This window comes from Corticium candelabrum, chromosome 9 (genome assembly GCF_963422355.1).
Source record: "Corticium candelabrum chromosome 9, ooCorCand1.1, whole genome shotgun sequence".
Classification (NCBI taxonomy): Eukaryota; Metazoa; Porifera; class Homoscleromorpha; order Homosclerophorida; family Plakinidae; genus Corticium; species Corticium candelabrum.
In genome coordinates this window covers 7,310,601-7,337,617 of record NC_085093.1, presented here as the reverse complement: position 1 = coordinate 7,337,617, position 27,017 = coordinate 7,310,601, and the positions used below count along the sequence as shown (strand labels likewise).

The following is a 27,017-nucleotide window of genomic DNA, read 5'->3' as shown; positions in this document are numbered from 1 at the left end:
ACAGTTCAGCCTCACAATACAAGATTGATATGTCGACTCAATCTGTTGTAACCCCCTACCCCCATCACTGCAAGGAGCGTACAGTCGGTCAACGTCTGCAGCAGGATGGTGGACTATTATGATTTTTCATTATTATTGTCATTATTAATTATTTTCATTATTATTTTAAACCCTAGGATAATAATAATGCTGTTGTTGTTAGTTGCTGCTAAGTTAAGATAGTCTACAACTCACTACAAAACATTTATTTAGAATAAATAAATTAAAAATAATTTCAACAGCCTCTAGGAAATGACTCTCTCTGATAAATTTGGATTTTAAAGGAGTAAAATGGACTTTCTTCTAGTCGTACAAATGATGAACAGACGAGTACAATGATAGCATGAAAGCCACAACATTAAAAGACAACACAACAGTCAATACACACTTGGCGACAAAGAATCAGATGATGAGGGCTCTTCTTCATCGAATTCTCTTGGTACATCTGCATCCATATGCCCACATCTGCAAAAAATTTCCCACTTCCTTCTCAATGATCTAATACACTTTGGATACAAGCAAGACTGCATATCAAGCTGAGATGACACCATGGTCCACTCCTTGAATAATTTGTGCCAGTTGTCTGGATGACGAAAACTGCCTCCACAAACACTACATGACACACAATTCCTCCCTGGGTGAACATTCTCTCCTCTCTTCCGCCTGCTCATTGTAGTGTTGGAAAACACTGGAAAACCTAGGACTATTCTTTCAATACAAATTTTATTGTCAAAGTTAGAAAACGGCAATAAGAGTAGGCATAGTTATCACCTACCTCTAGCTGTTGTAGTAAATAAAATCCAAGAACTATTGGTAAATACAACTACAACTAGAAACGCGACCCAGATCAAGAAAATCGTTGAACAGACACAAGATAATCAGCTCTAATCGATTGCAAATCGAGAAGCCCTCCAACTACTGTTCAGGCGCAGAAATGTGGTCTCTACACATTTCCCCGTGCGTGTCCACGGTCGATAGGTGGGGCACTTTGCTACACCTGAATTGGCCAAAAACGCCAGTACACACAACATCATAAAATCACCAGTAACGTTAATTCATGTCTTCTACTTGTTGCTTGCGATTTCAAACAGAAATAGTCCAAGAGACAAAAGTGCACAGACAAAGAAGTCACCTACCTTCCGGAAGTGTTTGCGCTCCTTCCCATCTGAAACGCAGCTGATTCCAGTCAAACTCGTAGAAATGATAGATATTTAACAATATCCATAGTTTCAGCACACGTTGCTGGCTGTAACGGTCCTCGTCTTTGCTAAAACGATCAGGCGTCTCCGCTGCAGCAAGCGCATAATCCCCAGATATTAGAAAATAAATTTTGACCTCGCCTACGCAAATAACACATTTGGCGGATCGACTAGCGACTGTTCCTGCCATTCGTCGCTTCTAATTAACATGACATCATGGGTCACGTGCAAATTACCGGCACTCCAAGTACTCCGCATCCGGGGCCGGTACCGGCTCTCTGGCCACTTCGTAATTCGAAATGCTTTATTTCTTCGTTACGGTAAACTCCTGGAGCTTTCATCGGAGAGATAGTTGAGTTTGGTGAGAGTTCCCCTATAATTAACTCATACACATACAACTGCCAATCTTGACTCAGGAGCATAAAGGGTACGTACCTACTGTCATTGACTGTGGGGTGCATGGCTAGGGCGCCCCAAACTAGTAACAAAGTCTGCAGCCACTCACGTATGTTCCGGTGGTGCCCACACCGCAGTTGGTGTCACAGTCTGTGCTCCCGTGAGAGCCTGGCCAGGTCTGTGTAACGGTAGGCGTTGGTAGTATATACGGGACATTTGTTAGAGATATGTGAAGAGAGCGTGTATTGAATATATTAAGTACAGTGTACACACGATACATGGTGTCAGAAGTGCTACGGACCTTTTCACTGGTAAGTAGTCATGGCAGACGACAGCGATAGAGCGCCATGCACTGAAGGAGTTGCCGTAGCGGCAGCGCCGGTAGACAGAGCAGTACGAACAGCCCACATGGCTAGTCTTTCACCGCCGAGGCATCTCAAAGTCAAAGGTGACTTAGCTCAGAATTGGCGGGAATGGCGTCAACTATGGAATGCCTATGAGGTTGTCGCGGGTTTGAGCGAAGCGAGCAGACAATATCGTGTGGCCACCTTTATCACGTGTATCGGTCCTAGTGGTCTTCGTATATACAATGTTCTGCCATTTGCCAACGAAGACGAAAAGCAGCAGATGGAAAAAGTACTGCAATTGTTCGAAAGGCATTGTCTTGGTGAAACAAACATTATATACGAAAGATTCACTTTCAATCGGAGAGACCAGGTAGAAAACGAGAACTTTGATACCTACTTGACAGCTTTACGAGAGCAAGTTCGGCGGTGTGAGTTTTAGGGTATGGAAGACGAAATGTTGCGTGACCGTATTGTTTGTGGGGTTGGTGACAATGCTCTTCGGCGACAATTGTTGCAGAAAAAGAATCTGACGCTCCAGAGTTGTGAGGATATGTGTCGCGCTAGTGAAGCGACAGCCCACCATCTTCGCGCGTTATGGGTGGAGGTGAAGATTTGCATAAGGTTCAAAACCAGCCAAGTCGTTCTTTCCAGCCTCGCGTCCCGGGTTAGAGAAACAGAGACGCAGGCAAAGAATGTCAGGCTTACAGACATTCCAGCTCGTGGGAAGACGTGCGCAGCTAGTGGTAAGCTAAATCACTATGCACGAAAGTGTCGGAGTACACGACCTGGTAGCAAGATTCGCCATGTGCATGTCGAAGATTCTGAACAGGATAGTGATGAGTCTGATCCACAGGTTATGACGTTGACACTCGAACCGGAGCGAGAGGATGTACACAGCGTCACGAGCCAGAGGTTACCCCTCCAGGTGTTTGCCACCATGAGGGTGGAAGCTCACCGCGTGCGTTTTCAGTTGGATACAGGGGCAACATGCAATGTCCTGTGCAAGAAAGATGTGCCATCAAAGGTGCAGATTTCTTCAACAACACAAACCCTGACAATGTACAATAGAGATATGATCAAGCCACTTGGAAAGTGTAGAGTTCGAGTTGTCAATCCAAAAAATGAGGCAACATATGACGAAGATTTTGTTGTTATTAGCGATGCGCCAACGTCAATCTTGGGTGCCATTACTGCACAGCGCATGGGTCTAGTACAATTCGATTTTGAACAGATACAACGGTTGACAGCATCAATTGCTACGCCAAGTTGCAGCAAGGAGCAGCTGCTCAAAAGTTATAGTAATGTTTTTTTTTTCAATGGTGAGCTGGGTTGTCTAGAAGGAACGACACATCTGGAGACTGATCCCACGGTTAGGAAAGTTCATCTGCCAGTGAGGAAAACCTCGGTGGCGACCAAGAAGCTATTGCAGAGTGAACTAGACCGACTTCAGACTCTTGGCGTCGTGGAGAAGATTGACCGTCCAACAGACTGGGTATCCTGTCCAATCACTGTCAAGAAATCAAATGGAAACGTCCGCATTTGTTTGGATCCTAAGCCGCTCAACCGAGCTTTAAAGCGCAGTCATTATCCTGTTCCCACGCTCACAGATATTCTGCCTGAGTTCACTAAAGCCAGAATCTTTACAGTGGCAGATGTCCGGAACGGTTTCTGGCATGTACAGCTTGATCGCGCATCTAGTGACCTAACCACTCTTAATACCCCGTTTGGAAGATATTGCTGGCGTAGACTGCCCTTTGCGATATCTCCAGCACCGGAGATTTTTCAGCGCAAGCTACATGAGGCCTTAGAGGGTATGGACGGCGTCTATACCATCGCCGATGACATACAATTGTTGGAAACGGTGATACAGACAAGATCGCTGTAGAGGATCATAACAGGAAGCTGATACAGCTATTGGAGCGCTGCCGGAACAAGGGCATCAAGCTCAATAAGGACACACTCCGTCTTCGGCTACCCAGTGTAGCATACTTAGGCCACATTCTTACACCGGACGGCCTCCGCCCAAACCCACAGAAGACGAAAGCCGTTCAGGAGATGCCCAACCCAGCCTCGGTGAAGAACGTCAGGCGTTTTTCGGCATGGTAAATTATTTATCACAGTTTCTCTCTAATCTAACGGATCTATGCGAGCCTTTGCGACACCTGACACGGAACGGAGTGTCATGGCAATGGTCTCATGTTGAGGAGGTGGCTATGGAGCGTGTCAAGCAGGCTATTACCACAGCCCCCGTACTTAAGTACTATGACCCGGCAGAACCACTCAAGATCCAAAGTGATGCATCGGAAACAGGGTTGGGAGCTGTTCTCATTCAGGCTGGGCATCCAGTGGCCTATGCTAGCAGAGCATTGTCTAGCACGGAAACACAATACGCACAAATCGAAAAGAAGTTATTGGCGGTTGTTTTTGGTTTTGAGAGGTTTTATCAGTATCCACATGGTCGTCGGGTTCTTGTCGAAACCGATCATAAGCCATTAGAGGTTATCGCCCAGAGGCCGCTACAGGCGACACCTAAGCGATTGCAGCGTATGTTGCTTCGGTTACAAAGGTACGATATGCGTCTCACGTACGTAGGAAGTGACATTCCTATTGCTGACACGTTATCACGGGCGTATTTGTCTTCGGGGGAACCAACAACTGAGGAAGAAGACCCAGAAGTAGTCTAGTTTCATGAGGAGTTAGAAGCCATTGACTTGGTACACGAGGTTCCAATATCTGGTGAGAAGCTGGTTCAGATCAGAGAGCTGACAAGGAAAGATGCCACTTTGCAGGAAGTAATTCAGTTGGTTCGATTGGGTTGGCCACAAACCAAGCAAACGGTGTCTGCAGCAGTTAAGCCGTACAACTCATTCTCGGAAGAGCTTACTGTATATGATGGCATTCTGTTTCGAAACGACAGAGTAGTCATACCAGAGGCCATGCAGTCGGAAACGCTTCAAAGGATTCACGGAGCGCACCTAGGCGTAAATGGGTGTTTGCGTCGTGCCCGTGAGTGCATGTACTGGCCAGGCATGGAAGCAAGGATACGGGAATTTGTCAATCAATGCGCAGTATGTCGATCCATGGATATGAAGCAGCAAAAAGAACCGTTACAACAACACCCAGTGCCCCCTCGCCCATGGGTGAAGTTGGGGGCTGATCTCTTTGAGTTGGACGGACAAGCCTTTTTGATCACGGTCGACTATTATAGCAATTTCGCTGAACTGGATGTATTGCCAAAAACAACCACTGGTGCTGTCATTCGGGTTCGGAAAGCTCAGTCTGCTCGTCACGAAATTCCGAACCTTCTTATCACGGACAACGGTCCACAGTTTGTTTCCGCCAAGTTTCAAGAGTTTGCACGTCAATGGAAGTTCGAGCATCGCACATCCAGTCCCGCATACCCTCAATCCAATGGCAAGTCAGAGAATGCGGTAAAGACGGTCAAACGGCTGATCAAATGTGCCAAGAAAGCAGGTTCAGATCCCTGATTAGCCATTTTAGATTTCCGGAATACTCCCACCGACTCCTTGGGGAGCAGCCCAGCTCAACGATTATTTAGTCGACGGACCAGAAGCCTTTTACCTACCTCGCCGGCATTGCTAAAGCCATCGCTCGTCCCTGAGGTGTCTAGTCGTTTAGCAGCGGTTAAAGCACGTCAAGCAGCTAACTACGATCGATCGGCTAAGGCTCTTCCCGTTCTTACACCAGGCGACACTGTGCGTATTCAACCTACACGAGGTCACGAGGTGTGGCGCAAAGCAGTTGTCACGGCGCAGCTTTTCAACAGGTCATATGAAGTGCGCACCCAGAGTGGGACAATTATTCGTCGGAATCGGCGTCACTTACGCAAGTCTACAGAAGTTCCCCAGTCACCGCTGTTGAGGCCTCCGGACGATGACGACGAAGAAAAAACTGGGTATCCTTCCCCGCCGGTGGTTTTCATACCATCACCGAGGGCGATTGTGGCGCCGACTGCGACGACACTCTCAATACGGATTCCGGATGTTGTGTCACAATTTCCACCTCCGCAGGGCACAACTGAGTCACCCGATGCTTCAATCTCCCGGCGAGGCGGAGCCGATCCTCTGTCGAAGACAACCAAAACGACCCGCACGGGCCGCATAGTAAAGACACCGTCGTATTTGAGTGACTATATTCACTAGATAGGTCTATGTTTTTTTTGTTTGTTTTTTTAAGGGAAAAGGGATGTAACGGTAGGCGTTGGTAGAATATACGGGACACTGGTTAGAGAAGTGTGAAGAGCGCGTGTATTGAATATATTCTATAGTACAGTGTGCACACGATACAGCCTGCACCAGGAGATTGCTTAGCACAGCTAATACCTCCTGCCTCTAAAATATAGTGTACAGGTCAGGCATGCACCCAGCATATGGGCGTCTATAACGGCAGCTCCATTTGCCATTTGTGTGCATGCGAGCAGGTGCCAACACACAACCCAAGCAAATTTAATTAGAACACCATACTTTATCCATTAACTGTATAATAACGTGCTAGCCTCGTCCGCAGACTCTCTCGCGCTAGTCTTGTCCGGTGCCCGTATGACAATTCCAGGCGCGATAGAGTCTGGGATCATCCCGCCTACTTCCTGCCGTATCTCCTTTCTAAATGCTCACTAAGTGTCACCCCCAACGTCATCAAGTGTCCCGTAACTTCAAAATCAGATTAGCGTTGGTCTAATCCAATAAACGTATCACAGTGGATGCTATGACCATTGTTTGGTGTTTGTGGCATATCCAGCACTTGCAGACAACTGAAGCATGTTGAAAAGGTAAGACTAGTACTATGGAGTGTTGGTGACGGGTTTCGTGTAGGCTTTTAGTCTGAGATCTACAAGTGGCGGATCCGGAGTGATGACCTTCTACGTAGTTCACACGCGGCCATGAGCGTTTTTGCGCGCAGACTAGACTCTGTAGCAAAAAGCGCGCAATGGTAAGGGAAGGGGTTGATCTTGACATGCAACTACGGTCTGGAGGGTCAACTTGAAGCTTCCACGGCTATTCTTTCGCGAAAAGATGTATTTGTTTTCATACTTGAAGACTTTTCGAACGGTAGACAGTAGTTTCATGTCAAGATCAACCCCTTTCCTTGCCATTGCGCTCTTTTTGCTACAGAGTCTAGTCTGCGCACAAACGCTCATGGCCGCGTGTGAACTACGTAGAAGGTCATCACTCCGCATCCGCCACTTGTAGATCTCAGACTACAAGCCTACACGAAACCCGTCACCAACACTCCATAGTACTAGTCTTACCTTTTCAATATGCTTCAGTTGTCTGCAAGTGCTGGATATGCCACAAACACCAAACAGTGGTCATGGCATCCAGTGTGATACGTTTATTGGATCAGACCAACAAGTTACGGGACACTTGTTGACGTTCGGGGTGACAGTTGCTGACGTTGGGGACGACACTTAGTGAGCATTTAGTAAGGAGATATGGCAGGAAGTAGGCGGAATGATCCCAGACTCTCCCGCGCCTGGAATTGTTATACGGGCACCGGACAAGACTAGCACGAGAGAGTCTGGGGACGAGGCTAGTAACGTGCCACCACAGGATCGATCCAAATCTATGATTAATAGAATAAAAACTTTTGTCAATGCTGTCATCTCGATCCCATGCACCAAGCCATCGATCATTTCTAGTAAAGATGTGTTAATTATGTACGTCAAATGCAATTGAAACCAAGTTTTGCAAGAGTTTGGCAAATTGGTTAGATACGTTGTACATAGTTGGCTGGAGCATAGCCATGTCTGCCTTGAAGGCTTGCAAACAGCCACTCGTCACTTGACTTTCTGATGTCAACAGTGATGATATCACCCTTCTTGAATGACAACTCATTCTCTTCAGATGCAGTGTAGTCAAAAAGAGCTCGCCTCTACAGTAAACACCATACAATATCTTACATATGTTATATACAACAAAATCATTGCTGGCACATCTACCTTTGATTCACTGTCCTGTTTGAAACTACCATACGGAGAAGGGCAATTTTGTGCATGGTTTGGTCTACAGTCTTTGTTTTCTTTCTTGTTCTGTGCATCTGTAGCTGCAGCTTGTCGTTGAAAGAGAGGACTATCAATGAGTCGATTTGTGGTAAGCCAGTTGGAAGGTTGCACATCATCTGTTTTTCTATTTATGGAAGCAGTGTTGCTTGTAAGGATTGTTTGCCTTCTTTTAGGTGTAGGGCTTGACGGAAGAGACCTACACTTTTGATCACGCAGTGAACGGCTTGCCACAGCCATTCCACTTGTAGTACTTTGTTCTGAATAAGAACCTTCTTTAAACCTCTTTTGCAGTTCAGCAACGTTTCCTATCACACTATTTGTTCGTTCTCTTGGCAGAGGATTGTGGCCAAAAGAATTGGACTGCCCTATGGTTTTTGGAGGCAGTGGAGGTTTCAGTGACTCTTCAAAGTTGTCTTTTGTAGCCGGTGGGGGGACCTTAGAGTGCATTATTGAAATTGGTGTGTTTGAATCACCAGATGATGTACACTCAGATTGCAGACTTCTAATGTTGTTGGTGTCACTGATTTCGGTAGAGTTGACCAAATTAGATGAGAATCGAGCACTTACAAAACTGTCAGGTGACTGAGCTTCAAAGACATCAATCTGTAATGAGAGGTGTGCTGTAATAAATTTACGTACACACACTAAGCTTTAAGCCCACACCTGTTTGGTTATGTAATTAGATGGCACCAAACCTTGCACATCAGGCATTCCCTTGATGTAACCCAGCCACCAACCATCATCACTCTCTTCAACTATGTGTAGGTTGTCACCAACATAGAAACAAAGCTGATTTGATTCTTGTGGAACCCAGTCATAAAGAGCCACATACTATATATATACACATAGATATAACCTATACATTAGAGAATACCTTGAGTTAACACATCATTTTACTCACTGCATTTCCTGACCCAGAACTCAGTCGTTGATCTATATGCCATCAACATTCAATGTTAGTCTAGTACAGCAATCTTATAACACTAACAAGAAAGTAGCCTCAAATTTCCAGACCAGACGGCACGGATTTCAGAAATAGCCTTCTAAGCCAATCAGTGTCTTAGAACCAGAATGTTGGTTGTGAATTCTGATTGGTTTAGCAGCAATTGCTAATGTTAAGTGCATGACTGAAGACTCTGCCAGAGTGCACGCACGCACGCGTTTATTTTTACATAGTTTCAGCTTCAGTTCTTCAATCTTTTCAAAGTTGTGGTGACAGGGCATGCATAGCAGCATCGCTAGACCATCACCTTGACAACTAGTCGAGCATGCAGGTAGACTAGCTAGCGTTCTGCCGAATAATCATTTTTACAAATGATATGTTTGCGTAATGCAAAAGTACGTTATCTTCCATCTCGTTATTGAACTAGGTAAAATGACCCTATTACAATTTAAACTACCATTTAGAATCGCTTCTTGATAAGTACTTCCGAAATTTTAGTCCAGTTCCCGTGCTTAAATTTGCGTGCTCTCTGGTCTGGATGTTTTTAAGCTAACCACAAGGTTGAAAATCAGTCACATTAGCATCAGTCTTCACTTCACTGAACTCAACTTGCTCATAATCTGGATCCTCAACCTGTATTTCAGAATTAACAGTGAATTCTTAGCAAAATGAATATATAAGAAGACTAGGAGAAAAGACATCATGCCACACGTACATCTTTATCACCTAGCTGCAAACTGAGACAGGACAGCATAACTCGTCCTTCACTACCCTTTGATGAGACACGTGCCCATGCTCCAGAAATTTCAATGACATCAAGAAGTTCACCAGCCTGCACATAAGTCGGTATCACATTGTTTCATGCAACATCAGAAAGCAATCTTAAGATACTAACGTTCACAGATAGTGAGTCTGAAGGATCACAGTCACCATGTGTGTATGATGTCGTTACAAGTGCTTTACCAATCACTGGATGAAGTGTACGTGGCAGTGGAATCAGGTTAAAATCTTCCTCATTCGACATATCAAGATAGAGGTTGTTGTCTTCAGACTCTTCACTACTCTGTGACTGGCTATATTCGATATCATCTTCTTCAAAAGCATCTGTGTTTGTGTTTGTTGGTAGTGGCATTGGTGGTCGAGAAATTACAGACCCTTTGTTTTCTATTGACTGATCACATGTTGCAGAGTTTTCCTATTCAATGTCACAAGTGGACTTTGAGAATTAAGCGTCTAGTTACTCAACCATAACACTGAATATACACTAATACCTGGTCAATAGAGGATCTACTGCAGTCTTTCTTCTTTTCACCTTTCTTCCTTGGCCTCCATCGTTTAAAAAGAGACAGGCGGTTCTTTACCTTCTCAATATCTTTTTCTTCTTTCTAGATATCAGTCATATCATTGGAGACAACCATTACACAAATGCAACATGATACATATGAACACATACAGGAGGTTCAGTGATAACAGTACTGAGCACACCTGCAAAAAAGCCATAAAATATTACTTACAGAAAAGTCTGTATAATTATAAGCATCATCCCAACAAGAAGTGATATGGTAAATGGGTACAATTAACCAACTTAGTTGAAGATCTAACAGCGAATTCTGCTACAATAATTTTCTTAGCATTAGCTATATTAGCTATATGAATTAGAAAGGAACAAAAACATGCAGTTATACCCTGCTAGTGTTCAGTGAACAGTAGCATATAATGCCATTAATTAATAGCAAGCTATGAATTGGGAAAGTAACGCCTGGTTAAGCAATTAATAAGCCCATAAACTTGATCTGTTTACAAACAGGATTTCTACTAGTCAAACAGAAAATTTCATCAAAAAGGGTAGTAGTGTACGTATGTTATTGGTAAGACACAACAAACTTTCAATGCTTTATTGGATGTACATCAACATGAAAATGTCAACATCATCATGAATACAGGGTCTGCACGTCTAGCATATCTATTGCTGTACTGATACTATTTCAAATATACCTAGTTTAAATAAGTAATTTTTAAATATACAAATGGCATTTTGTGTGCATGTGGTGTGTGCATGTGTGTGTGTGTGTGTGTGTGTGTGTGTGTGTGTGTGCATGTGTGTGTGTGTGTGTGTGTGTGTGTGTGTGTGTGTGTGTGTGTGTGTGTGTGTGTGTGTGTGTGTGTGTGTGTGTGTGTGTGTGTGTGTTAGTTATACTACAAATGCAAAACTCTGATACTCCTGGCTCAATTGGCATGTACTCTGCACAGTCCAAGAAAATCAACTGAATCAGTTTTGACCAGAATCGTTTGTCATTGGGTCGTTTTTGAGTTTATGGCAATACAAACGTGTATGTGGATTGCCTCTTCTCATTAAAGGACTGGAATGATTGCTATTTGATGACTACCAATAGATGCATAGATGGCCATATATTTGTACTGATTGATTGGTATATTTATTTATGTCTATTTAGCCATGCAAGGAAAACAATTCATACTGAAAGTCTGATCTAGCTACCATGCATTGTACCCCGCAGATATGAACTGATTTTGAGGGGTGCCAGACATTTAGTTGCCGAAATTTAGTCACCGGGCATTTAGTCGCGGAAGTTTAGTCACCAGTAAACTTAGTCGCCATACAATTAGTTGCCACAGAAGCATGGTCGCCAGGTGCCTATTACGTTGAGTGACGGTTCTATTCGCATTGACTTTAAGTTGCAGAAGTCAATAATTACATTTACATGGACAACCAGAAGGCAGCACGAAAACAATGGGATTAGTTAATTAGTTAGTTAAGACGTGAAACATTTGTCATCACATCAAGGAACACCAATAATATGGCTGCAACTTAATTTAAGGCATGACATAACTGTCATCACATCAAGGAACACCAATAAGATAAGGGTATCAATCACTCAAGGGGTACAAATGCCTATGTAGCTGTTGCTCCCGTCATTGTTGCGCGTGTTTCCTATGATAATGGCAGCAATTTCGGAAAGTGTACTAAGCTCAAAGAACAGACAAAGTTGTGCCATAATGGTTTCTTGTACAACTTTGACAAGTTTTCGTTGGACGGTAGTCTAAAATTCTGGCGATGTGAACGTAGCCAGATGAGCAAAGACCGGGGCAAGGGCCGTCTTCACACAATTCTGGGTACAAACGCGGTAGTGGCCCAGGTCCCACAAAACAATCATGCGGGAGACGCAGCGAGGAAGTGCTGGGCGCTCTGGAAGCAATCAGAGAACGAGCCGTTTCAACCCAGGAAAACACCCAATCAGGTAAAATTCAGAGATTTCAAATCTAGCAATTAACTGAGATCTGAATTAGTCAAACGGTTATAGGTTAAATTGTTGGGCATGACATTGCCGGACTGTCTCAAGCGGCTGCAGGGAACATCGCTTTGCGGGAATCCAATCTAAAAAAGACCATGTGAAGGAAGCGTAAACGGGAAGATGCTGTGCCGCCAGCTCCCACCACTCTACTGGCCTTCGTGATTCCTGCGAAATGGACAGATTACGAGCACCATAATGGAGAAAGAAAGCCGTTCCTCCTCCATGACAGTGGCTCCGGTAACAGCAGAATCTTGATATTAAGCACTGCCGAAAACTTGGCGATTCTTCAAAGAAGCTCGACGTGGTACGGTGATGGAACATTCAAGGTACGTACTTACTTACTATGTGTATAAGTCTATTGTTGACAAAAATCTCAAATTTGTAATCCTACTCAGGTGTCACCGCCACTGTTCGCCCAGATGTACACAATCCAAGCTGAGTACCTGGTAGCCTCAAATTTCCAGACCAGAGAGCGCACGAACTCTAGTCTGGACCAAGTCAATACTAAAATGATTTCGGAAGAATTTATCAATAGCGATGCTAAATGGTGTCTAACAGCGTAGGATCGTTTTACCTAGATTAACATATCATTTGTAAATACCATGAGATATTGACGGTTGGCAAAAAATCCTGGCTAGAACACTGCACACACACACACACACACACACACACACACACACACACACACACACATACACACACACACACACACACACACACACACACACACACACACACACACACACACCATCCATCCATCCATTCAATCCATCCATGACTTCACTTGAGTAAGTCGTGTACGCCACATTGTTAGGTCACTTCCTCTGACTTTATTGCCCTCAACGTAATCTCTGGACTCTGGATTTTGATTGCAGAAGTTCGTATGATTTCTATAACCTCGTTGTTTAAAGTTTTGGTGGCAGCGACAACAAATGAGGATCTCTTGAGCTGCTGCTCCATGTTTCTGTTGTTGGTGATTGACAAGACCTGCCTTGTTTTGGGCTGTAAAAGTGCAACCAGGTTGAGTACACTGTAGGTTGGTCTTGTCTAGCTGATACTTGCTTCCCCTCATTTCTTTCCTTCCTCTTATCTTTTTCCATCTTTTCCAATTCCTCAGCTTCCTCGTTCAACTCTAACTACAGCGTCCACTATGGATCTCCACTTAGCACAATGTTGGGCAAAGTGTATCCATTCTTTGTTGAGCTTACACTTCTTCAAATCTCTAGATCTCCTCACAACATCGACCCATCTCAGCGCTTCTGGCCGCTTACAAACGTTTACCTCCTTCAAACAGTTGCCTTGGAATACGATGAGATTCCATCCTGGCTATGTGGCCTAACCACCTTAGCCTTCACTTCCTGATCATTGTAGGTGTTTCCACCGTCTCAGTACTTGCCTTAGCCCGAACATCAGTACTCCTTTGCTTCTCTCTTACTGATATGCCCACGATGACTCGTAAGCAATGCATGCAGAAACTCTAGATCTGCAGTCTCTTGATATGCTATAGGACAAATTAAGGTGACCAGGCCTCACTGCCATAAAGAAAAGTTTGTATGATAGCTGTCTTAAACATTCTTAGTTTAATACCTTGTTTGATTGATTTCTGATATCAGAGGATTTTACAAAGAGATCTGAATGAAGCTGTTGGATGCTTTATAAACTATTGTACTAATCTCTCTGCATGTCTAATTGACAAGATGATGCGACAGAACCTCCTAAGTACTAAAACCCCTCCACAAAATCGATCTACAGGCTCGATCATCTGTGCCTTGTAAAGTGACACTTCTTGGAAGTTGTTGTTGGTTGCAATTGTTAGTATAATGCCTAGAATTGTTGTCTTTTGGGAAATGATAGAAAGGCCCATTTGGTTGAAGCTCAGATCTAGATGTATATATAGTAAAATCTCTTCAAACTCATCCATAGAGTTGCTAAGCAGACACATGTCACCTGCATACTCAAGATCTGGGATCAAGGTGTGATCTGCTTTCTGCGGGCTCCCCATTATAGTTCAGCTTTTGTGTTGAACAAGATGGTACACTGGCGTAGCGTGGTCCTCATGTTTGGGGATCTAATAATTAGACCGGAAACCACGCCTATTTCTTACATGCAAAGCCACGCCCATTTTCTACTTTTTAGCTCGCAGTCTGTATACATCTAAGTAAGTAAATATTATAAATTTCAAGTTACAAACAAGTTGCAGGACTGAGTGCCGTCAGTGTGCGTATAAAGGAGTGAAAACACTGTTACAATCCATGCCAAAAATGTTTTCATGGCTCGTTGCAATGGTCAATTGCAAATTAAATGGCATTTTGATGACAATAGAATCTAGAAGACCAATTCAGTGCAAACGACGTTAACCAATTTTAGCATTTCGTAATATAGCGAGCAATATAGGTTAGCTAGGTTAGCTAGAATAATCTGTGAAGAAAGTACCGTGGAATGTAAGCAAATCATTAGGTAGCAGCCGGAGCCGCAGGAAATTCCATTCTCCGGTCAATCAGTTGTCGACCTTAACTACACTTACTTAAAAATAATTGATGGATAGGCTTCTGCATGCTTTTTTGATGCGGTCTTCTTTGACTCTTCCGTTGCCAAATAGCGTAGTAAACGTCTCAAATAAATGATGGTCATGCGCACTTTCCGTGTTCATGACTTCTCGACACTGGTTTTATCATACTGAAATGATGATGTGTATTGTCAAAGAGGTAGAGTCAATTAACGTCGTCGATCGTCAACATACTACGCTGAGATTAAGCGGACTGTCACTGTTTAGTAACTTAAAATTATAGCTTTGCTTGAAGCGAAATGACACGCCCAAAATGTTTGGGGGCTATAGCCTCCCCCAGCCCCCCTCCCCCAGCCCCCCTCCCCCCGACACTACGCCGGTGGATGGTAACTCCATTCCCTGGGTGCTTCTGCAGAGACACGTTAATAACGTTAACTGCATCAAAAAATAGGTTAAACAATATGGGTGCCAACATGTCACCCTGTCTAACACCATTTCCAATCCAAAACTCTTTGAAAACTTAGCCATATGCTCTCACAGCTCCACTGGTGTCTTTAATTAAAGAGAGCCTTCAAGATGTTTAATATCGTCGGTGTTAATTAAGTTAAGCCATAACACAACTCTAGCAGATCATAATGCTCCATGATTAACTGAGGCATATGCTTTCTTTAGGTCCACAAACACAAGAGTGGTTGATGAAATTCACGTGCACGTTCCATCAACATGCGTAGTGAAACAGCTAGCTGGTCTGCACAACCTAGCCCTTTCCTAAGACCACACTGATTCTCCTTCAACAATCTGTTGACAGTTTCTTCATTCTATTTAGAAGAACCCTGCATACACCACACACACACACACACACACACACACACACACACACACACACACACACACACACACACACACACACACACACACACACAATCTTTCACTATTTCAGCTATGAGCCATAAGAAATGGGACTTTGTTCAGCTATGAGCCTTTAAGAATAGGTTCTTTGTTTGCTCTCTTGTGTGTGTTAAACTGCTCGATGTTTTAAGTGTTCCGAGTTCTTCTTCGTCAGTACGCTATGAGAATCATTGTTTTTGTCAGGATGTCTCGTCATGGGGATTTGTGAAAGCTGATAAATTTACACTGCTGTTGTATAGATACACTTTCATGGAGGATGGTTTAGTTGTTCGGCTTGATCGTTTATGTAACCGCCGGCAGTTACTACATCATAACTCTTCATGTAACGGTCAGCTACTATTACTTCATAATGGCAAGTCAAGACTATGGCTTTTCTTTCTCTTCCTGTGCGGTGATGTTAAATTAAACCTTAGTCCAGTCAAGTCTTTGTGTGGTTACTGTGTCAAAGGCGTGCGTAAGAATCAATACGAGACTTTTTGCGACTCATGTCTTACATGGTATCATACTACTTGTTTGGACATGCCCAACACTACCTATTTACGTTTAGCTCAGGAAATGAGTAACTGGGACTGTTACAGATGAGGCGTCCCACAGTTTGAAGACTCCTTCTTTGAAGTCTCTCATAATTCACTTGCTGCTATGCCTATTGACAGCAGTGTTCTAAATTGCATGATATTAATATTAATGGTTCATTGTTTTCTAATGTTAGAAAAATACGGGACTCTCATCGTGGCTACCTTTTGGCTCATTTGAACAGCAATGGATTAGTCTCGAAACTGAATCAGATTCGGCTGTTGCTGCAGTACTGCTCATGTAGTTGATACTTTAGCGCTAGGTGAAACGAAGTTGGATGAATCTATTTGCAGTGGTCTTGTCAGTGTTAGAGGCTACAAACTTTATAGGTCAGATCGCTCTCACTACGGTGGTGAAGTGTGTCTCTATATTTCTCCGCATCTACGTTGTTCAGAAATTTCTGCTCTTCAATCTCATCTCCCAAGTTCTGGAGAACTGAAAAGTATTCTTGTTGAAGTGGAGTTTTGTCATGGAAAAGATCTGGTGTTGGCTGTTTGTATCGTCCACCTTCGGCGTGTTTTTATAAATTCACACAGCCTCTTATGTTTATAATGCCATCTATGCTGATTTTCCTACCTGTGATGTTACTCTCCTAGGAGATTTAAATGCTGACTTTTTAATACAAAGAATGACCTATTAAAAAGTGATAGTATCAACCTTCTTCAGCTCCAAAATTTAGTGGAATCTCCCACTCACACCACAGCTACTTCTTCTACACTTACTGATGCAATCCTAGTTACTGCTTCATTATTTTTCACCGAGACTTCATCTTTGGATTCAAGTGGATTGAGTGATCACAATCTTATTTGTACTATCAGAAGCTCACAATGTATGATTCGTCCAATTGCTTTGTTCTCGATGTCAAAGTAGTACGTGCATTACAAAATTTCTAGATGACTCAAATACAGCGCCTTGGTCAATGATTTCCTCGTTTGAAAACATTAATGATCAGTGGAATACCTGGACGTCTATATCCATGCAAATAGCGGATTGTCATTTTCCTATTAAACACGACGTCAACAATCTTGACCTTCATTACCCTGAATGTTGCCCACTATTATTGACTCTGTCCATAAGCAAGAATATTGCCGTAGGGCATCAATTTCTCGAAAGAGAACAACTGATGAGTGATTAATTTATCAAAACCTCTACAGAGAATTTTGTAATGAAGTAAAAAGTATGCCCTTCGTGATGCCAACGCCAAGTTCTTTCGGGAAAAGCTAACTGCTATACACAAATGTCCTTCAAAGTTTTGGAATACCATCAATCAAATTTTGGGGCACAATAGAGTTTCTTCTGTTCAGTTACCACCCGTAGCAACTTTTGGCAGACAATTTAGTTCAGCTGTCAGGACAATTGAGTCTGCTGAATTTAGTAGCTCCCAGTCGCAGAAGCAATTCCAAGGATCTACTAATCTCTTTTATTTCTCGACTATTACTGAGCTGGAAGTTCACAATCTACTATCAAAACTTGATGTAAACAAAGCAAGTGGCTGGGATAAAGTAGAAGCAAAATATCTCAAAATTGGTGCAGCTGCCATTGCTCCCTCTCTAGTAGCACTCTTCAATACCTCGCTGGCTTCTGGTGAACTTCCTGAAGATCGGAAATGCGCCAAAATTACTCTTTAAATTGGGTGCCCAAAGTGATCCAACAAACTATTGGCCTATTTCTCTTTTGCAAATTGTCTCCAAACTTTTGGAAAAGTTTGTCTTTAACAATCTTAGTCAGCAATTGGAAGTGAACTCGCTTTTACCAGAATGTCAGCCTGGTTTTTGAAAAGGTCGATCAACCCAGAATTCTGTCAGCATACTAGCTGATGACCTACGCGAAGCAAAAGATAATCGTCGTTGTTCGGGAGCCGTGCTCCTTGATGTTCAAAAAGCATTTGACAGTGAATCATCGTCTACTTCTTCGTAAGCTGTCTTTGACGGAGTCGATGGCACTGCTCATTCCTGGTTTTCTAACTATCTTACCGGCTGCTGACAATTTATGAAAGTTGGAAATGCTCTCTGTCCAAAGATCCCTGTTGTACGAGGTGTTCCACAAGGTTCTAAGCTTGGACCATTATTGTTCAATTATTATACCGGGGATCTGCCCTCTGATGTCACAGAGTCTTCCCTTATTCTATTTGCAGACGATGCGTGCATCTACACAAGTGGGAAATCATCTAATGAAGTGACTTCTACCTTGCAGTTCGATCTGGTACCAACACAATATGATGGCATTGAATGAAAAAGTCTGAGTTGTTGCTATTTAAAATATTCGATCAAGATCACTACTTCATCAAGATTGGTAAAACTTCCCAAAACCAAAAAACTCAGCAAAATATCTAGGTGTTATGTTTTGATAAAAAGCTAAACTGGCGCCCGCAGCTCGACACAGTTGTTAACTTAAGAAAAGTGGCAGAAAGATTGGGATCTTTTGTATATCGTTGTCATCATCTCCTTGACCACCACTCTCAACTAGCTATTGTGAAATCAGTGACTCAGCCTGATCTAGATTATTGGCTGTTGTATGAAATAACAGCACTGCGAGCATAGCAAAGCAGATTCAGAGAATTGAAAAAAGGCTTTTTGAGAGTACTTTCTGGCCTGAAACCAAGGGAATCTACTAGAAATATGTCTTCTGTCTTCTCTAAGTTTGGTCTCCAATCATATCAGGCCAGACACTCTTTCTACCTAGGTACACTCGCTCACCGGTGTCTACATTCTCTAGCTCCTAATAGTGTCAACTTCCGGTATCGCTCACTTAAAAATCATCATTATCACACTCGATCGTCTTACTCGATCAGGACTACATATATATGCCTAATCCAAACACCGAAGCACTTCGGCAGTCGTCATTGTATTGTGCTTAAAATTTCTGCAATTCTCTTCCATCTAGGCTAAGAATAGTCTCTAAAGTCTCTGATTTTAAGCAGCTTCTACGGAAGTTCTGTTACAGTGTAGATGATAGTTAGATCTAGAATATTAGATAGTGTTTAACTTACTACACAGTATGTATGTTAACATAAATATTCATGTATGTGTGGTGCTTGGTACGGTACCTGGAAGATTAACCGCTGAGTTGTGGGTTTTCCATAGTAAAAGAAATACAAATACAAATACAAATACAAATACAAATACAAGAAAAGGGACTTTGTAAAAGTCACGAGACTTGGCGAGTAGCGTACTCTAAACGCATAGGGCTGAACCGACTTCCAGTCTGGGGACAATGTGGCTGGCTGACTATGTCTGCACGCTGCAAGAATGTGCCATGCCTTCTTTGTGTGGTCCAATCAGGGAACAGTATTTCCTTTATGTCGTACGTGGCAACCAAAGACAATGGACGAACAGCCAATCGTATGCACAAAACTTTCATAAGAAAGTTTCTTACCAGAACAGTGTAATTCATGTTTGCGATTGTTAGGTCTTGTCGGAAATACACAACAGAACTCACCTGTCTACAACTGCTGACCTGAAATCGATCGCTTTTTTGGTTTTACGATATTTATATGGGAATCTAACATTACGTAACCATGAGCAATTCTATATCCCGTTTATGATAACTCTACAACGAGTACAGGCTATTTACGGACTTTGCGGTCATGCAAAACGACAGTCGCCATGTACGATTTTAGATAAATTTTACAGGTAGCATGTTCAGAAAGAAAATAGCGTGTTTAGACTATATTCGTAATTAATTCTTTGCGTCAACTAATCCTACCGTACGTGGTGTTCAGGACTTTGAAGGCTAATAGCTGTGGAAGCAAGGGTGTAAACACAGCTTCAACTACTAGTAAAAGTCACAAGTGGCGAGTAGTGTACTCTAAACGTATAGGGCTGAACCGACTTCCGGTCTGGGGACTATGTGGCTGGCTGGCTATGCCTGTCACACTGCAGGAATGTGCCACACCTTCTTTGTGTGGTCTAATTAAGAAGCAATATTTCCTCTATGTCGTATGTGGCAACCAAAGGCAACAGACGAACAGCCAATCGTATGCGCAAAACTTTCATGAGAAAGTTTTCTTACCAGAATAGTGCAATTCATATTTGCAATTGTTAGGTCTTGTCGGAAATAAACAGCAAAACTTACCAGTCTACAACAGCTGACCCGAAATCAATCGCTTTCTTGGGTTTACAATATATATATATATATATATATATATATATATATATATATATATATATATATATATATATATATATATACGAGAATCTAACATTACGTAACCATGAGCGATTATACGTCCGTATGCAATAGATAACTCTTGCGATAGTACTTTGACGACTACAGACTATTTACGGATGTTGCAGTTACGCGAAACGACAGTCGTGATGTATGGTTTTAGATAAACTTGACAGGTATAGCACAGTTAGAAAGAAAACAGTGTGCATATTCCTAATTCTTCGCCAAAATTAATCCTCTATTGTAGTATGTGGTGTTCAGTAGGCTCATAGCTGTGGAAGCAAGGGTGTAAACACAGCTTGAAGTACTAGTTCAGCTATGAACCATATGAAATGGGACTTTGTACAGGTCACGAGACTTGGCGAGTAGCGTACTCTAAACCTCTAGTGGTGAACCGACTTCCGGTTTGAGGAGTATGTGGCTGGCTGGCTGACTATGTCTGTCACGCTGCAGGAATGTGCCATGCCTCTTTGTGTGGTCCAATCACGGAGTAGTATTTCCTTTATATCAAACGTGGCAACCAGAAACAATGGCCAAACAGCCAATCAGATGTGCAAAACGTTCATGAAAGAGTTTGATAACCAGAACAGTGCAATACATGTTTGCAATTGCCACTTCTTGTCAGAACACCAGAACTTACATGTCTGCGACTGCTCATGCAAAATCGATCGCTTTCTTGGTTTTACGATATTTATACAGAAATCTAACATTACTTAACCATGAGCGATTTATGTCCCGTATACGATAACTCTACTTTGACGACTACAGACTATTTACGGACTTTGTGGTCATGCAAAACGATAGGCACTATGCATGATTTAGATAAATTTTACAAGTAGCACGTTCAGAAAGGAAATAGTGTGTAGACTATATTCGTAATTCTACGCTACAATTACTCCTATCGTATGTGATGTTCAGAACTTTGAAGGCTCATAGCTGAAGTGACGGTGTAAACACAGCTTCAATTACTAGTTATAAAATCCATATATGCCAACGTTGTAATTAGCTATAGCTTACTTTTATCGTTATCGAATTTCATCATAAACATGCATTACCATACACAAAATTGTTAACTAGGTCATTTTTAGTGACATGGTGCCCTCTTAGCCTCGCAAGCCAGGCTCTTCCGCGCAGTCGCTGAGCTAACCGCACGTGAATCACACGAGGAGGAGGCGCTTTTACCGGAATTGCTCCAGCGCGAGAAGAGCCTGGTCGCTTTCGAGAACGTCATAGTGACGTGGGACCCCCGATCCGGTTTCATAGCTTGCATAAGGCTAATTCGATTTCCTAAAGAGCTCGTTACTGTAATTGCGCTGATACATGAAGCAGAGAGGTAGCCCTCCGCGGAGAGCGCGTGAACACAAAATCCAGTGAAGCCGTCGATGGACGAAGTGCTGGTGAATAATGAGCGTAGGAATGGCCTACATGGGACTGGTCCGCTGAACCTACACTCTCCAGCAACGTTTCTTTCTACTGAACTCATCTGCAGGTTTGCGCGAATTGAAACCGACGTAGAACTATTCACCACTCTTGCGCGTCTACTCTGACATCCATAGTCTGTGGGGGAAATGGTGTGAGAACTGCCGGCCCAGTTTCACTCAATGGTTCATGAAAACAGTGGCCTACAGCTTGTTGACCTCTCCACGTCATGATCAGATTTGCGTGTATTGCTAACGCAGTCTATGTGACGGTACTTTCGACTCAGCAAGCAGCACTTTTGTACGATATTGGCTCTCCTCACGGTGAACTGGAAACATCTACGCATGGGAAAACAGCAGTGCAGTCGACCTACCATGTTCAGGTAGTGTAGAGTTGACTCGTAGTTGCACGTGTACTACGTACGACTTGTTTCAGTGCATGGACTCTGACTGCTACATATATACACTAACCGCGTACAATGAGTTCATTTCTCAAACTACTGCGCTGCAGATCTAGATTCGGCGGTGTGCTGTTGGCGAAACTGAATGCTGAAATGGAGTCGTGACACTGCAGAATATTACATGGCTGAGCTGTCTACATACGTACTAGAAGCGAACGATGATGTCAACTACGTACTTCGTGCAAAACAAGCAAGTGCGTGAAGCGATGTCGCGTGTTCTCAACTTTCGTACCTACATGCTTACCTAATAGCATTAGCTTTATCAAGCTATGAAACCGGATCGGGGGTCCCACGTCACTATGACGTTCTCGAAAGCGACCAGGCTCTTCTCGCCCTGGAGCAATTCCGGTAAAAGCTCCTCCTCCTCGTGTGATTCACGTGCGGTACGCGGTTAGCTCAGTGACTGCGCGGAAGAGCCTGGCTTGCGAGGCTAGTGCCCTCTAAAGAAAGAGTAACTGGTTTGACCTCATTTTTAAATGAATCTCCAAGGTGTATTGTCATGTAGACACACTCTTTCCTCAATCTAATTGCCCAGCCAGAACGAGATACTTACTAATAACTAAATTTGCCTAAAACATGATTATAGTAAGTAACAGCATAATTATATAGCCTCGAACTTCCAGGCTAGAGAGCGCGTGAACTCTAGTCTGGCCCAGAACGGTACTAAAATAATTTTGGAAATAGCCTTCTAAGCCAATCAGTATTTTAGAACCGGAATGTCGGTTGTAAATTCTGATTGGTTTAGCAGTAATTGGTTATGCTAAGTGCACTAACGCTGATTACGTATGTGTGAAATCCTCTTGGGTTGCTAAGTGCACTCCAGAGTCGTGAATGAAGACTCTAGTGCACGCACGCGTCTTAGTTTTAGCTTCAGCTTCAGTTTCTCAATCTTTCCAGCAGGACATGCATGCACAGCAGCATTGCTAAACCATCGCCTTTGATAACTGGTTGAGCAGTAGTCTCGCTAGTCGAGCGGTTAGGCTAGCTAGCGTTCTGCCGAATAATCAAAGAGTCGTCGCTTCATGCTGTCCACCAAGATAGCACCGTAAACACGAAAGACGTCTCTTTTTGTTCATGAGATCTCATGGTATTTACAAATGAAAAGTTTGCATAATGCAAAGCACGGTTTTGCCATCTCATTATTGAACTAGGTAAAACAACCTTAGGCTGTTAGACTACCATTTAGCATCGCTTTTTGATAAGTACTTCCGAAATAATTTAGTATCATTTTAGTCTAGACTAGAGTTCGTGTGCTTTGCGCGGTCTGGAAGTTCAAGGCTACAGTGAAATATGCCTGATCCAAAATCTCTATAGCAAATAAAATGCTAAAAAATCAGAACAGGACATTTAAAGATCAGACTGGAACAACTTACTTACAATTTATTACAGTATGCTTGAAACGGGATACTCAGTAACATGCAATGGCATACTTATTAACACAATTAATAATCTAATCTGCACAAGTGATAACAGAATGCTAAAGTAGTAAACAACATACCCTACAGCTCCTATAATGTTTTTGAGTAATAATCTTTTCAAAAATTTTGCCTTCGAAAAATAATAAATAAGCAACAGAAAAATAATATTTTGGTCTCAAAAATTGTCAGTTGTCCAGGCTTTTGGTTTTTGCGTGTGCGCACAAAACATCGTCAAAATAGCCGCTACACGAAATTGTGTAGTTCTAGATGCCAATTAGAAATGTTTAGAGAATTGCATCAGTTTGAAAGAATAAATAACAAATAATTACACACCGTATTTCTTCAAATAGTGGCTGCGCCCTCTATTTTAACAATGTTACAGAACTAAGGCCTCTAATCGAGGGCGGCCTCTATTTTTAAGTCTCTACTTCACACCGTGTCACAGTTCTTTCTGTTGACATAAAAAATTGGACACTTTTGAAGGTGCCAACCATGGCAGGTTTAGCTGTAAATGCCACAACTATTATGTTACAATTAATAGACAAGTGCAAGTGCTCATAAAACGATGAGATTGACAAGCGGAAGCATTAAAAGCATGTAATATTGGCATGTCCAGTAACTTTGCAGACTAGTGCGGCCTCTATTTTCAACAATTAAGTATCTTCAGCTGCGGCTTCTAAACGAGGGCGACCACTATTTGAAGAAATATGGTATTGCATATGAAGACTTCAAAAAATTAGAATTCGAAAAAATTCTAAAATATTTTGAGTCTCGAAAGAATTAGTCTCAAAAAACATTAGGAGCAGTAGGGTAATAACTGCACTGCCATCATAAACATTGTTCTGTGTAGTAGTGCACATCCCAAAATAGCCATGTTTTCAAATAACAATCACATTATTCAAAGCTGTATAGTTGCAGATTATTTGAAACTGTTGGTGCAGGACAAACATTTCTAACATAATTATTGTTCAATATTTGTTATCAGCAGATCAATACCATAGTCTAAGTAATATACCTAATTAACCATCCTCTTATAAATAATATTATAGATTTCTCATTTTGAAACTAAAATGTTCTAGAAAATAGTCTTTGTTTAATATCAGTTAGATACATTTCAGTTTATTTGTTACTTTTTGAGCACCTCTACAATCTAGTCAGCACACGCAATTTTTTCCATATAACTTAATTAAATCGTTACTCACTCTTGTTCCTTCTCATTGTCTGTTTTTTGGCTGTTTGTATAAGAGGAACATTATCAACTGGAGCGTTTTCCTACATACATGCAGTCACATGTGTGTGTATATACATCTACAAACAGTGACAGAGTCAACAGTTCTTCAAACCTCAAACTCCTGAAACACTTGGCAAATTTCTTCACCATTTTTTAGTTGTTTGGCAATATCCTTGGGTGTTAATGATTCATCATTTAATGCCTGTACTGCAGCACATGCCCCAGAACTCTTGCCTAACAGATGAGCTGCAAACTTCTGCAAACCATTCTCGGCAGCAAAATGTAACATTGTATCATTGCAGCTACCTGCAGTGAAAACCATGACAGCAATTAATACCCAAAGTATACCTTAATTTTTACTTAATACCTCCAAATATTGATTTAAAGTTAAGGCTGTCTGGCACAGTTGTTCTTTCACAGAGTGCATTTAACTCATCATCCAACACTGATGTTGTGGTATTGTCACAAGGCAATAACAAACAACGTGCCAGAGCAGCTGCTCCGTGAATAGCACCAACATCAGGCAGCAAACGACAAATCATTTGGAAAGGAGTGAGAAAGGTCATGCGAAATTGCTTAATCCTAGCAGCCTTGGTTCCAGCCACACTAACTTTCACATCTTCAGCCACATCATGTTCTGGATATATTAATGAGAATTAATAATGATTCATCCCTACAAGGTGAGGCAGTGACTATTTTGACTATATATATAATCATATACTTACCTCCTGTAGTTGCAATCAGAGTTTTAGTGTCAACTTGCTTGGCAGAACCGTGGCTTTTGCGTTTTGACTCAAGGCCCTTGAAAACTATGACGAATTCATCTTGAACTGACGGTAGAGGGTCGTCCAGACATATTACGAAGGAACTGCGCAACTAATTAAACATATAGAACGAATTAATTATTACTCACATGCAAACACACAGCTACTGTTTAATAAAATCTGAAATAGATCTCACACTGCAAGGCAGCTTTTCAGGAATAATCACCACCATGTAGGCTATAGCTTATAACTGCAATGCAACACATATACCTAAACACATACCGTATAAGAAATATTGGTAGGAAATTTATTTTGGTGGATAAGCGGATTTTTCAGCAACCACCAAAAATAGTAAAATCCATCATTAATTAGTCACCCACGTACCACCACATCATGGTGGTACGTCACGCGGATGAGGCCACAAGATGGTCGGTAATCCCTGCTTGCTGTCTGTTGTGAGGCCATGAGGTTAGGGATGAAGCTGGACTGTCACGTTTACGCGGGTCACGGCCATTCTTTGCACTGACAGAGCAGTTCTTCATCGCTAGCTAGGCAGTATGGCTGGAGACCAGTAACCTAGGGAAATGTGAGCCACGAACACAGCTGTCAATCACAGACCACTTATGGTAAGACATATATCAGTTATCAAACGACGATGTCCAACCGCCAAAATAAAATCGCCATTATGCTTTAATTGTCCATAAATTTCTTAGCAAACCGCCAATATGAATTCCCGACAAAGTTTCATCTTATACAGTACGCTACAAATGCAATTGCCGCGGCCTGACGGCAAGCCTGCACTGCGAGCAGTTGCGTGGAATACTCTACACAAGACGGCCATGCACCTGCATGCTCGCCTACCAACTCACCGTTGTCTCCTAGCTTTGACTTGACCTCAGGTTTGCGTACGTACGCTACACTGAAGAGTGGATCCTGCAACCAGCGGCTCGGCAACAGCAAAGAGCACTACGCAATAGGGGGCGTTGTTCGAGAATCTGTAACTAGAACCCTCACAGTGGGCGGTAGCATCGTCTATCTATAAATATGCCCACCATCCCGTTCTCCGCACGGGCAGATTACCTATTAGTATGAAAATTAGCAGCCAGACGGAATTCTCATTCAGAGTTTCATATCCCATTCAATTATATCCCGTTCTGAGAAATTAGCAAGAATCGAATATCCCAATGTATGCACGTCTAGATGTACAGTACATGTTGTTGCATGACTAAATTCCGGCCGTTCTGATGAAGTGTGTGTATCTCTGAAAAATTATCAGCTGGACAGAATTCTCATGAAGAATTTCGCTCAGTTAG

At 42.5% G+C, this 27,017-nt stretch overlaps 3 protein-coding genes across 4 annotated transcripts; 1 reads left to right on the top strand and 2 right to left on the bottom strand.

Annotated features, from left to right (window-relative positions):
- Positions 1-4,675: 4,675 nt before the first annotated feature.
- LOC134184462 (uncharacterized protein K02A2.6-like) lies at positions 4,676-6,285 on the top strand. The gene has a single exon (XM_062652162.1). It carries the CDS (start codon positions 4,918-4,920, stop codon positions 5,467-5,469), a length of 552 nt encoding a protein of 183 aa, XP_062508146.1. The 5' UTR covers positions 4,676-4,917; the 3' UTR covers positions 5,470-6,285.
- A 1,272-nt stretch (positions 6,286-7,557) lies between these two features.
- On the bottom strand, positions 7,558-14,259 carry LOC134184761 (uncharacterized). The gene is made up of 10 exons (XM_062652505.1): positions 14,205-14,259; positions 10,400-10,431; positions 10,218-10,331; positions 9,842-10,141; positions 9,662-9,778; positions 9,501-9,579; positions 8,905-8,936; positions 8,667-8,834; positions 7,941-8,606; positions 7,558-7,873 (listed from the first exon to the last, which is right to left on the bottom strand). The coding sequence occupies exons 1-10, from the start codon at positions 14,257-14,259 to the stop codon at positions 7,709-7,711; spliced, it is 1,728 nt and encodes a 575-aa protein (XP_062508489.1). The 3' UTR covers positions 7,558-7,708.
- A 7,039-nt stretch (positions 14,260-21,298) lies between these two features.
- Positions 21,299-26,681, bottom strand: LOC134184967 (uncharacterized). Of its 2 annotated transcripts, none has more exons than XM_062652742.1 (7): positions 26,574-26,681; positions 25,901-25,974; positions 25,666-25,816; positions 25,308-25,577; positions 25,053-25,246; positions 24,912-24,981; positions 21,299-21,380 (listed from the first exon to the last, which is right to left on the bottom strand). In XM_062652742.1, exons 2-7 carry the CDS (start codon positions 25,934-25,936, stop codon positions 21,343-21,345), a joined length of 759 nt encoding a protein of 252 aa, XP_062508726.1. In that variant the 5' UTR covers positions 25,937-25,974; positions 26,574-26,681; the 3' UTR covers positions 21,299-21,342. The 2 variants fall into 2 exon arrangements, with proteins under 2 accessions (XP_062508726.1, XP_062508727.1); XM_062652743.1 differs by having other exon boundaries at positions 25,901-25,954; positions 26,574-26,669.
- Positions 26,682-27,017: the final 336 nt, after the last annotated feature.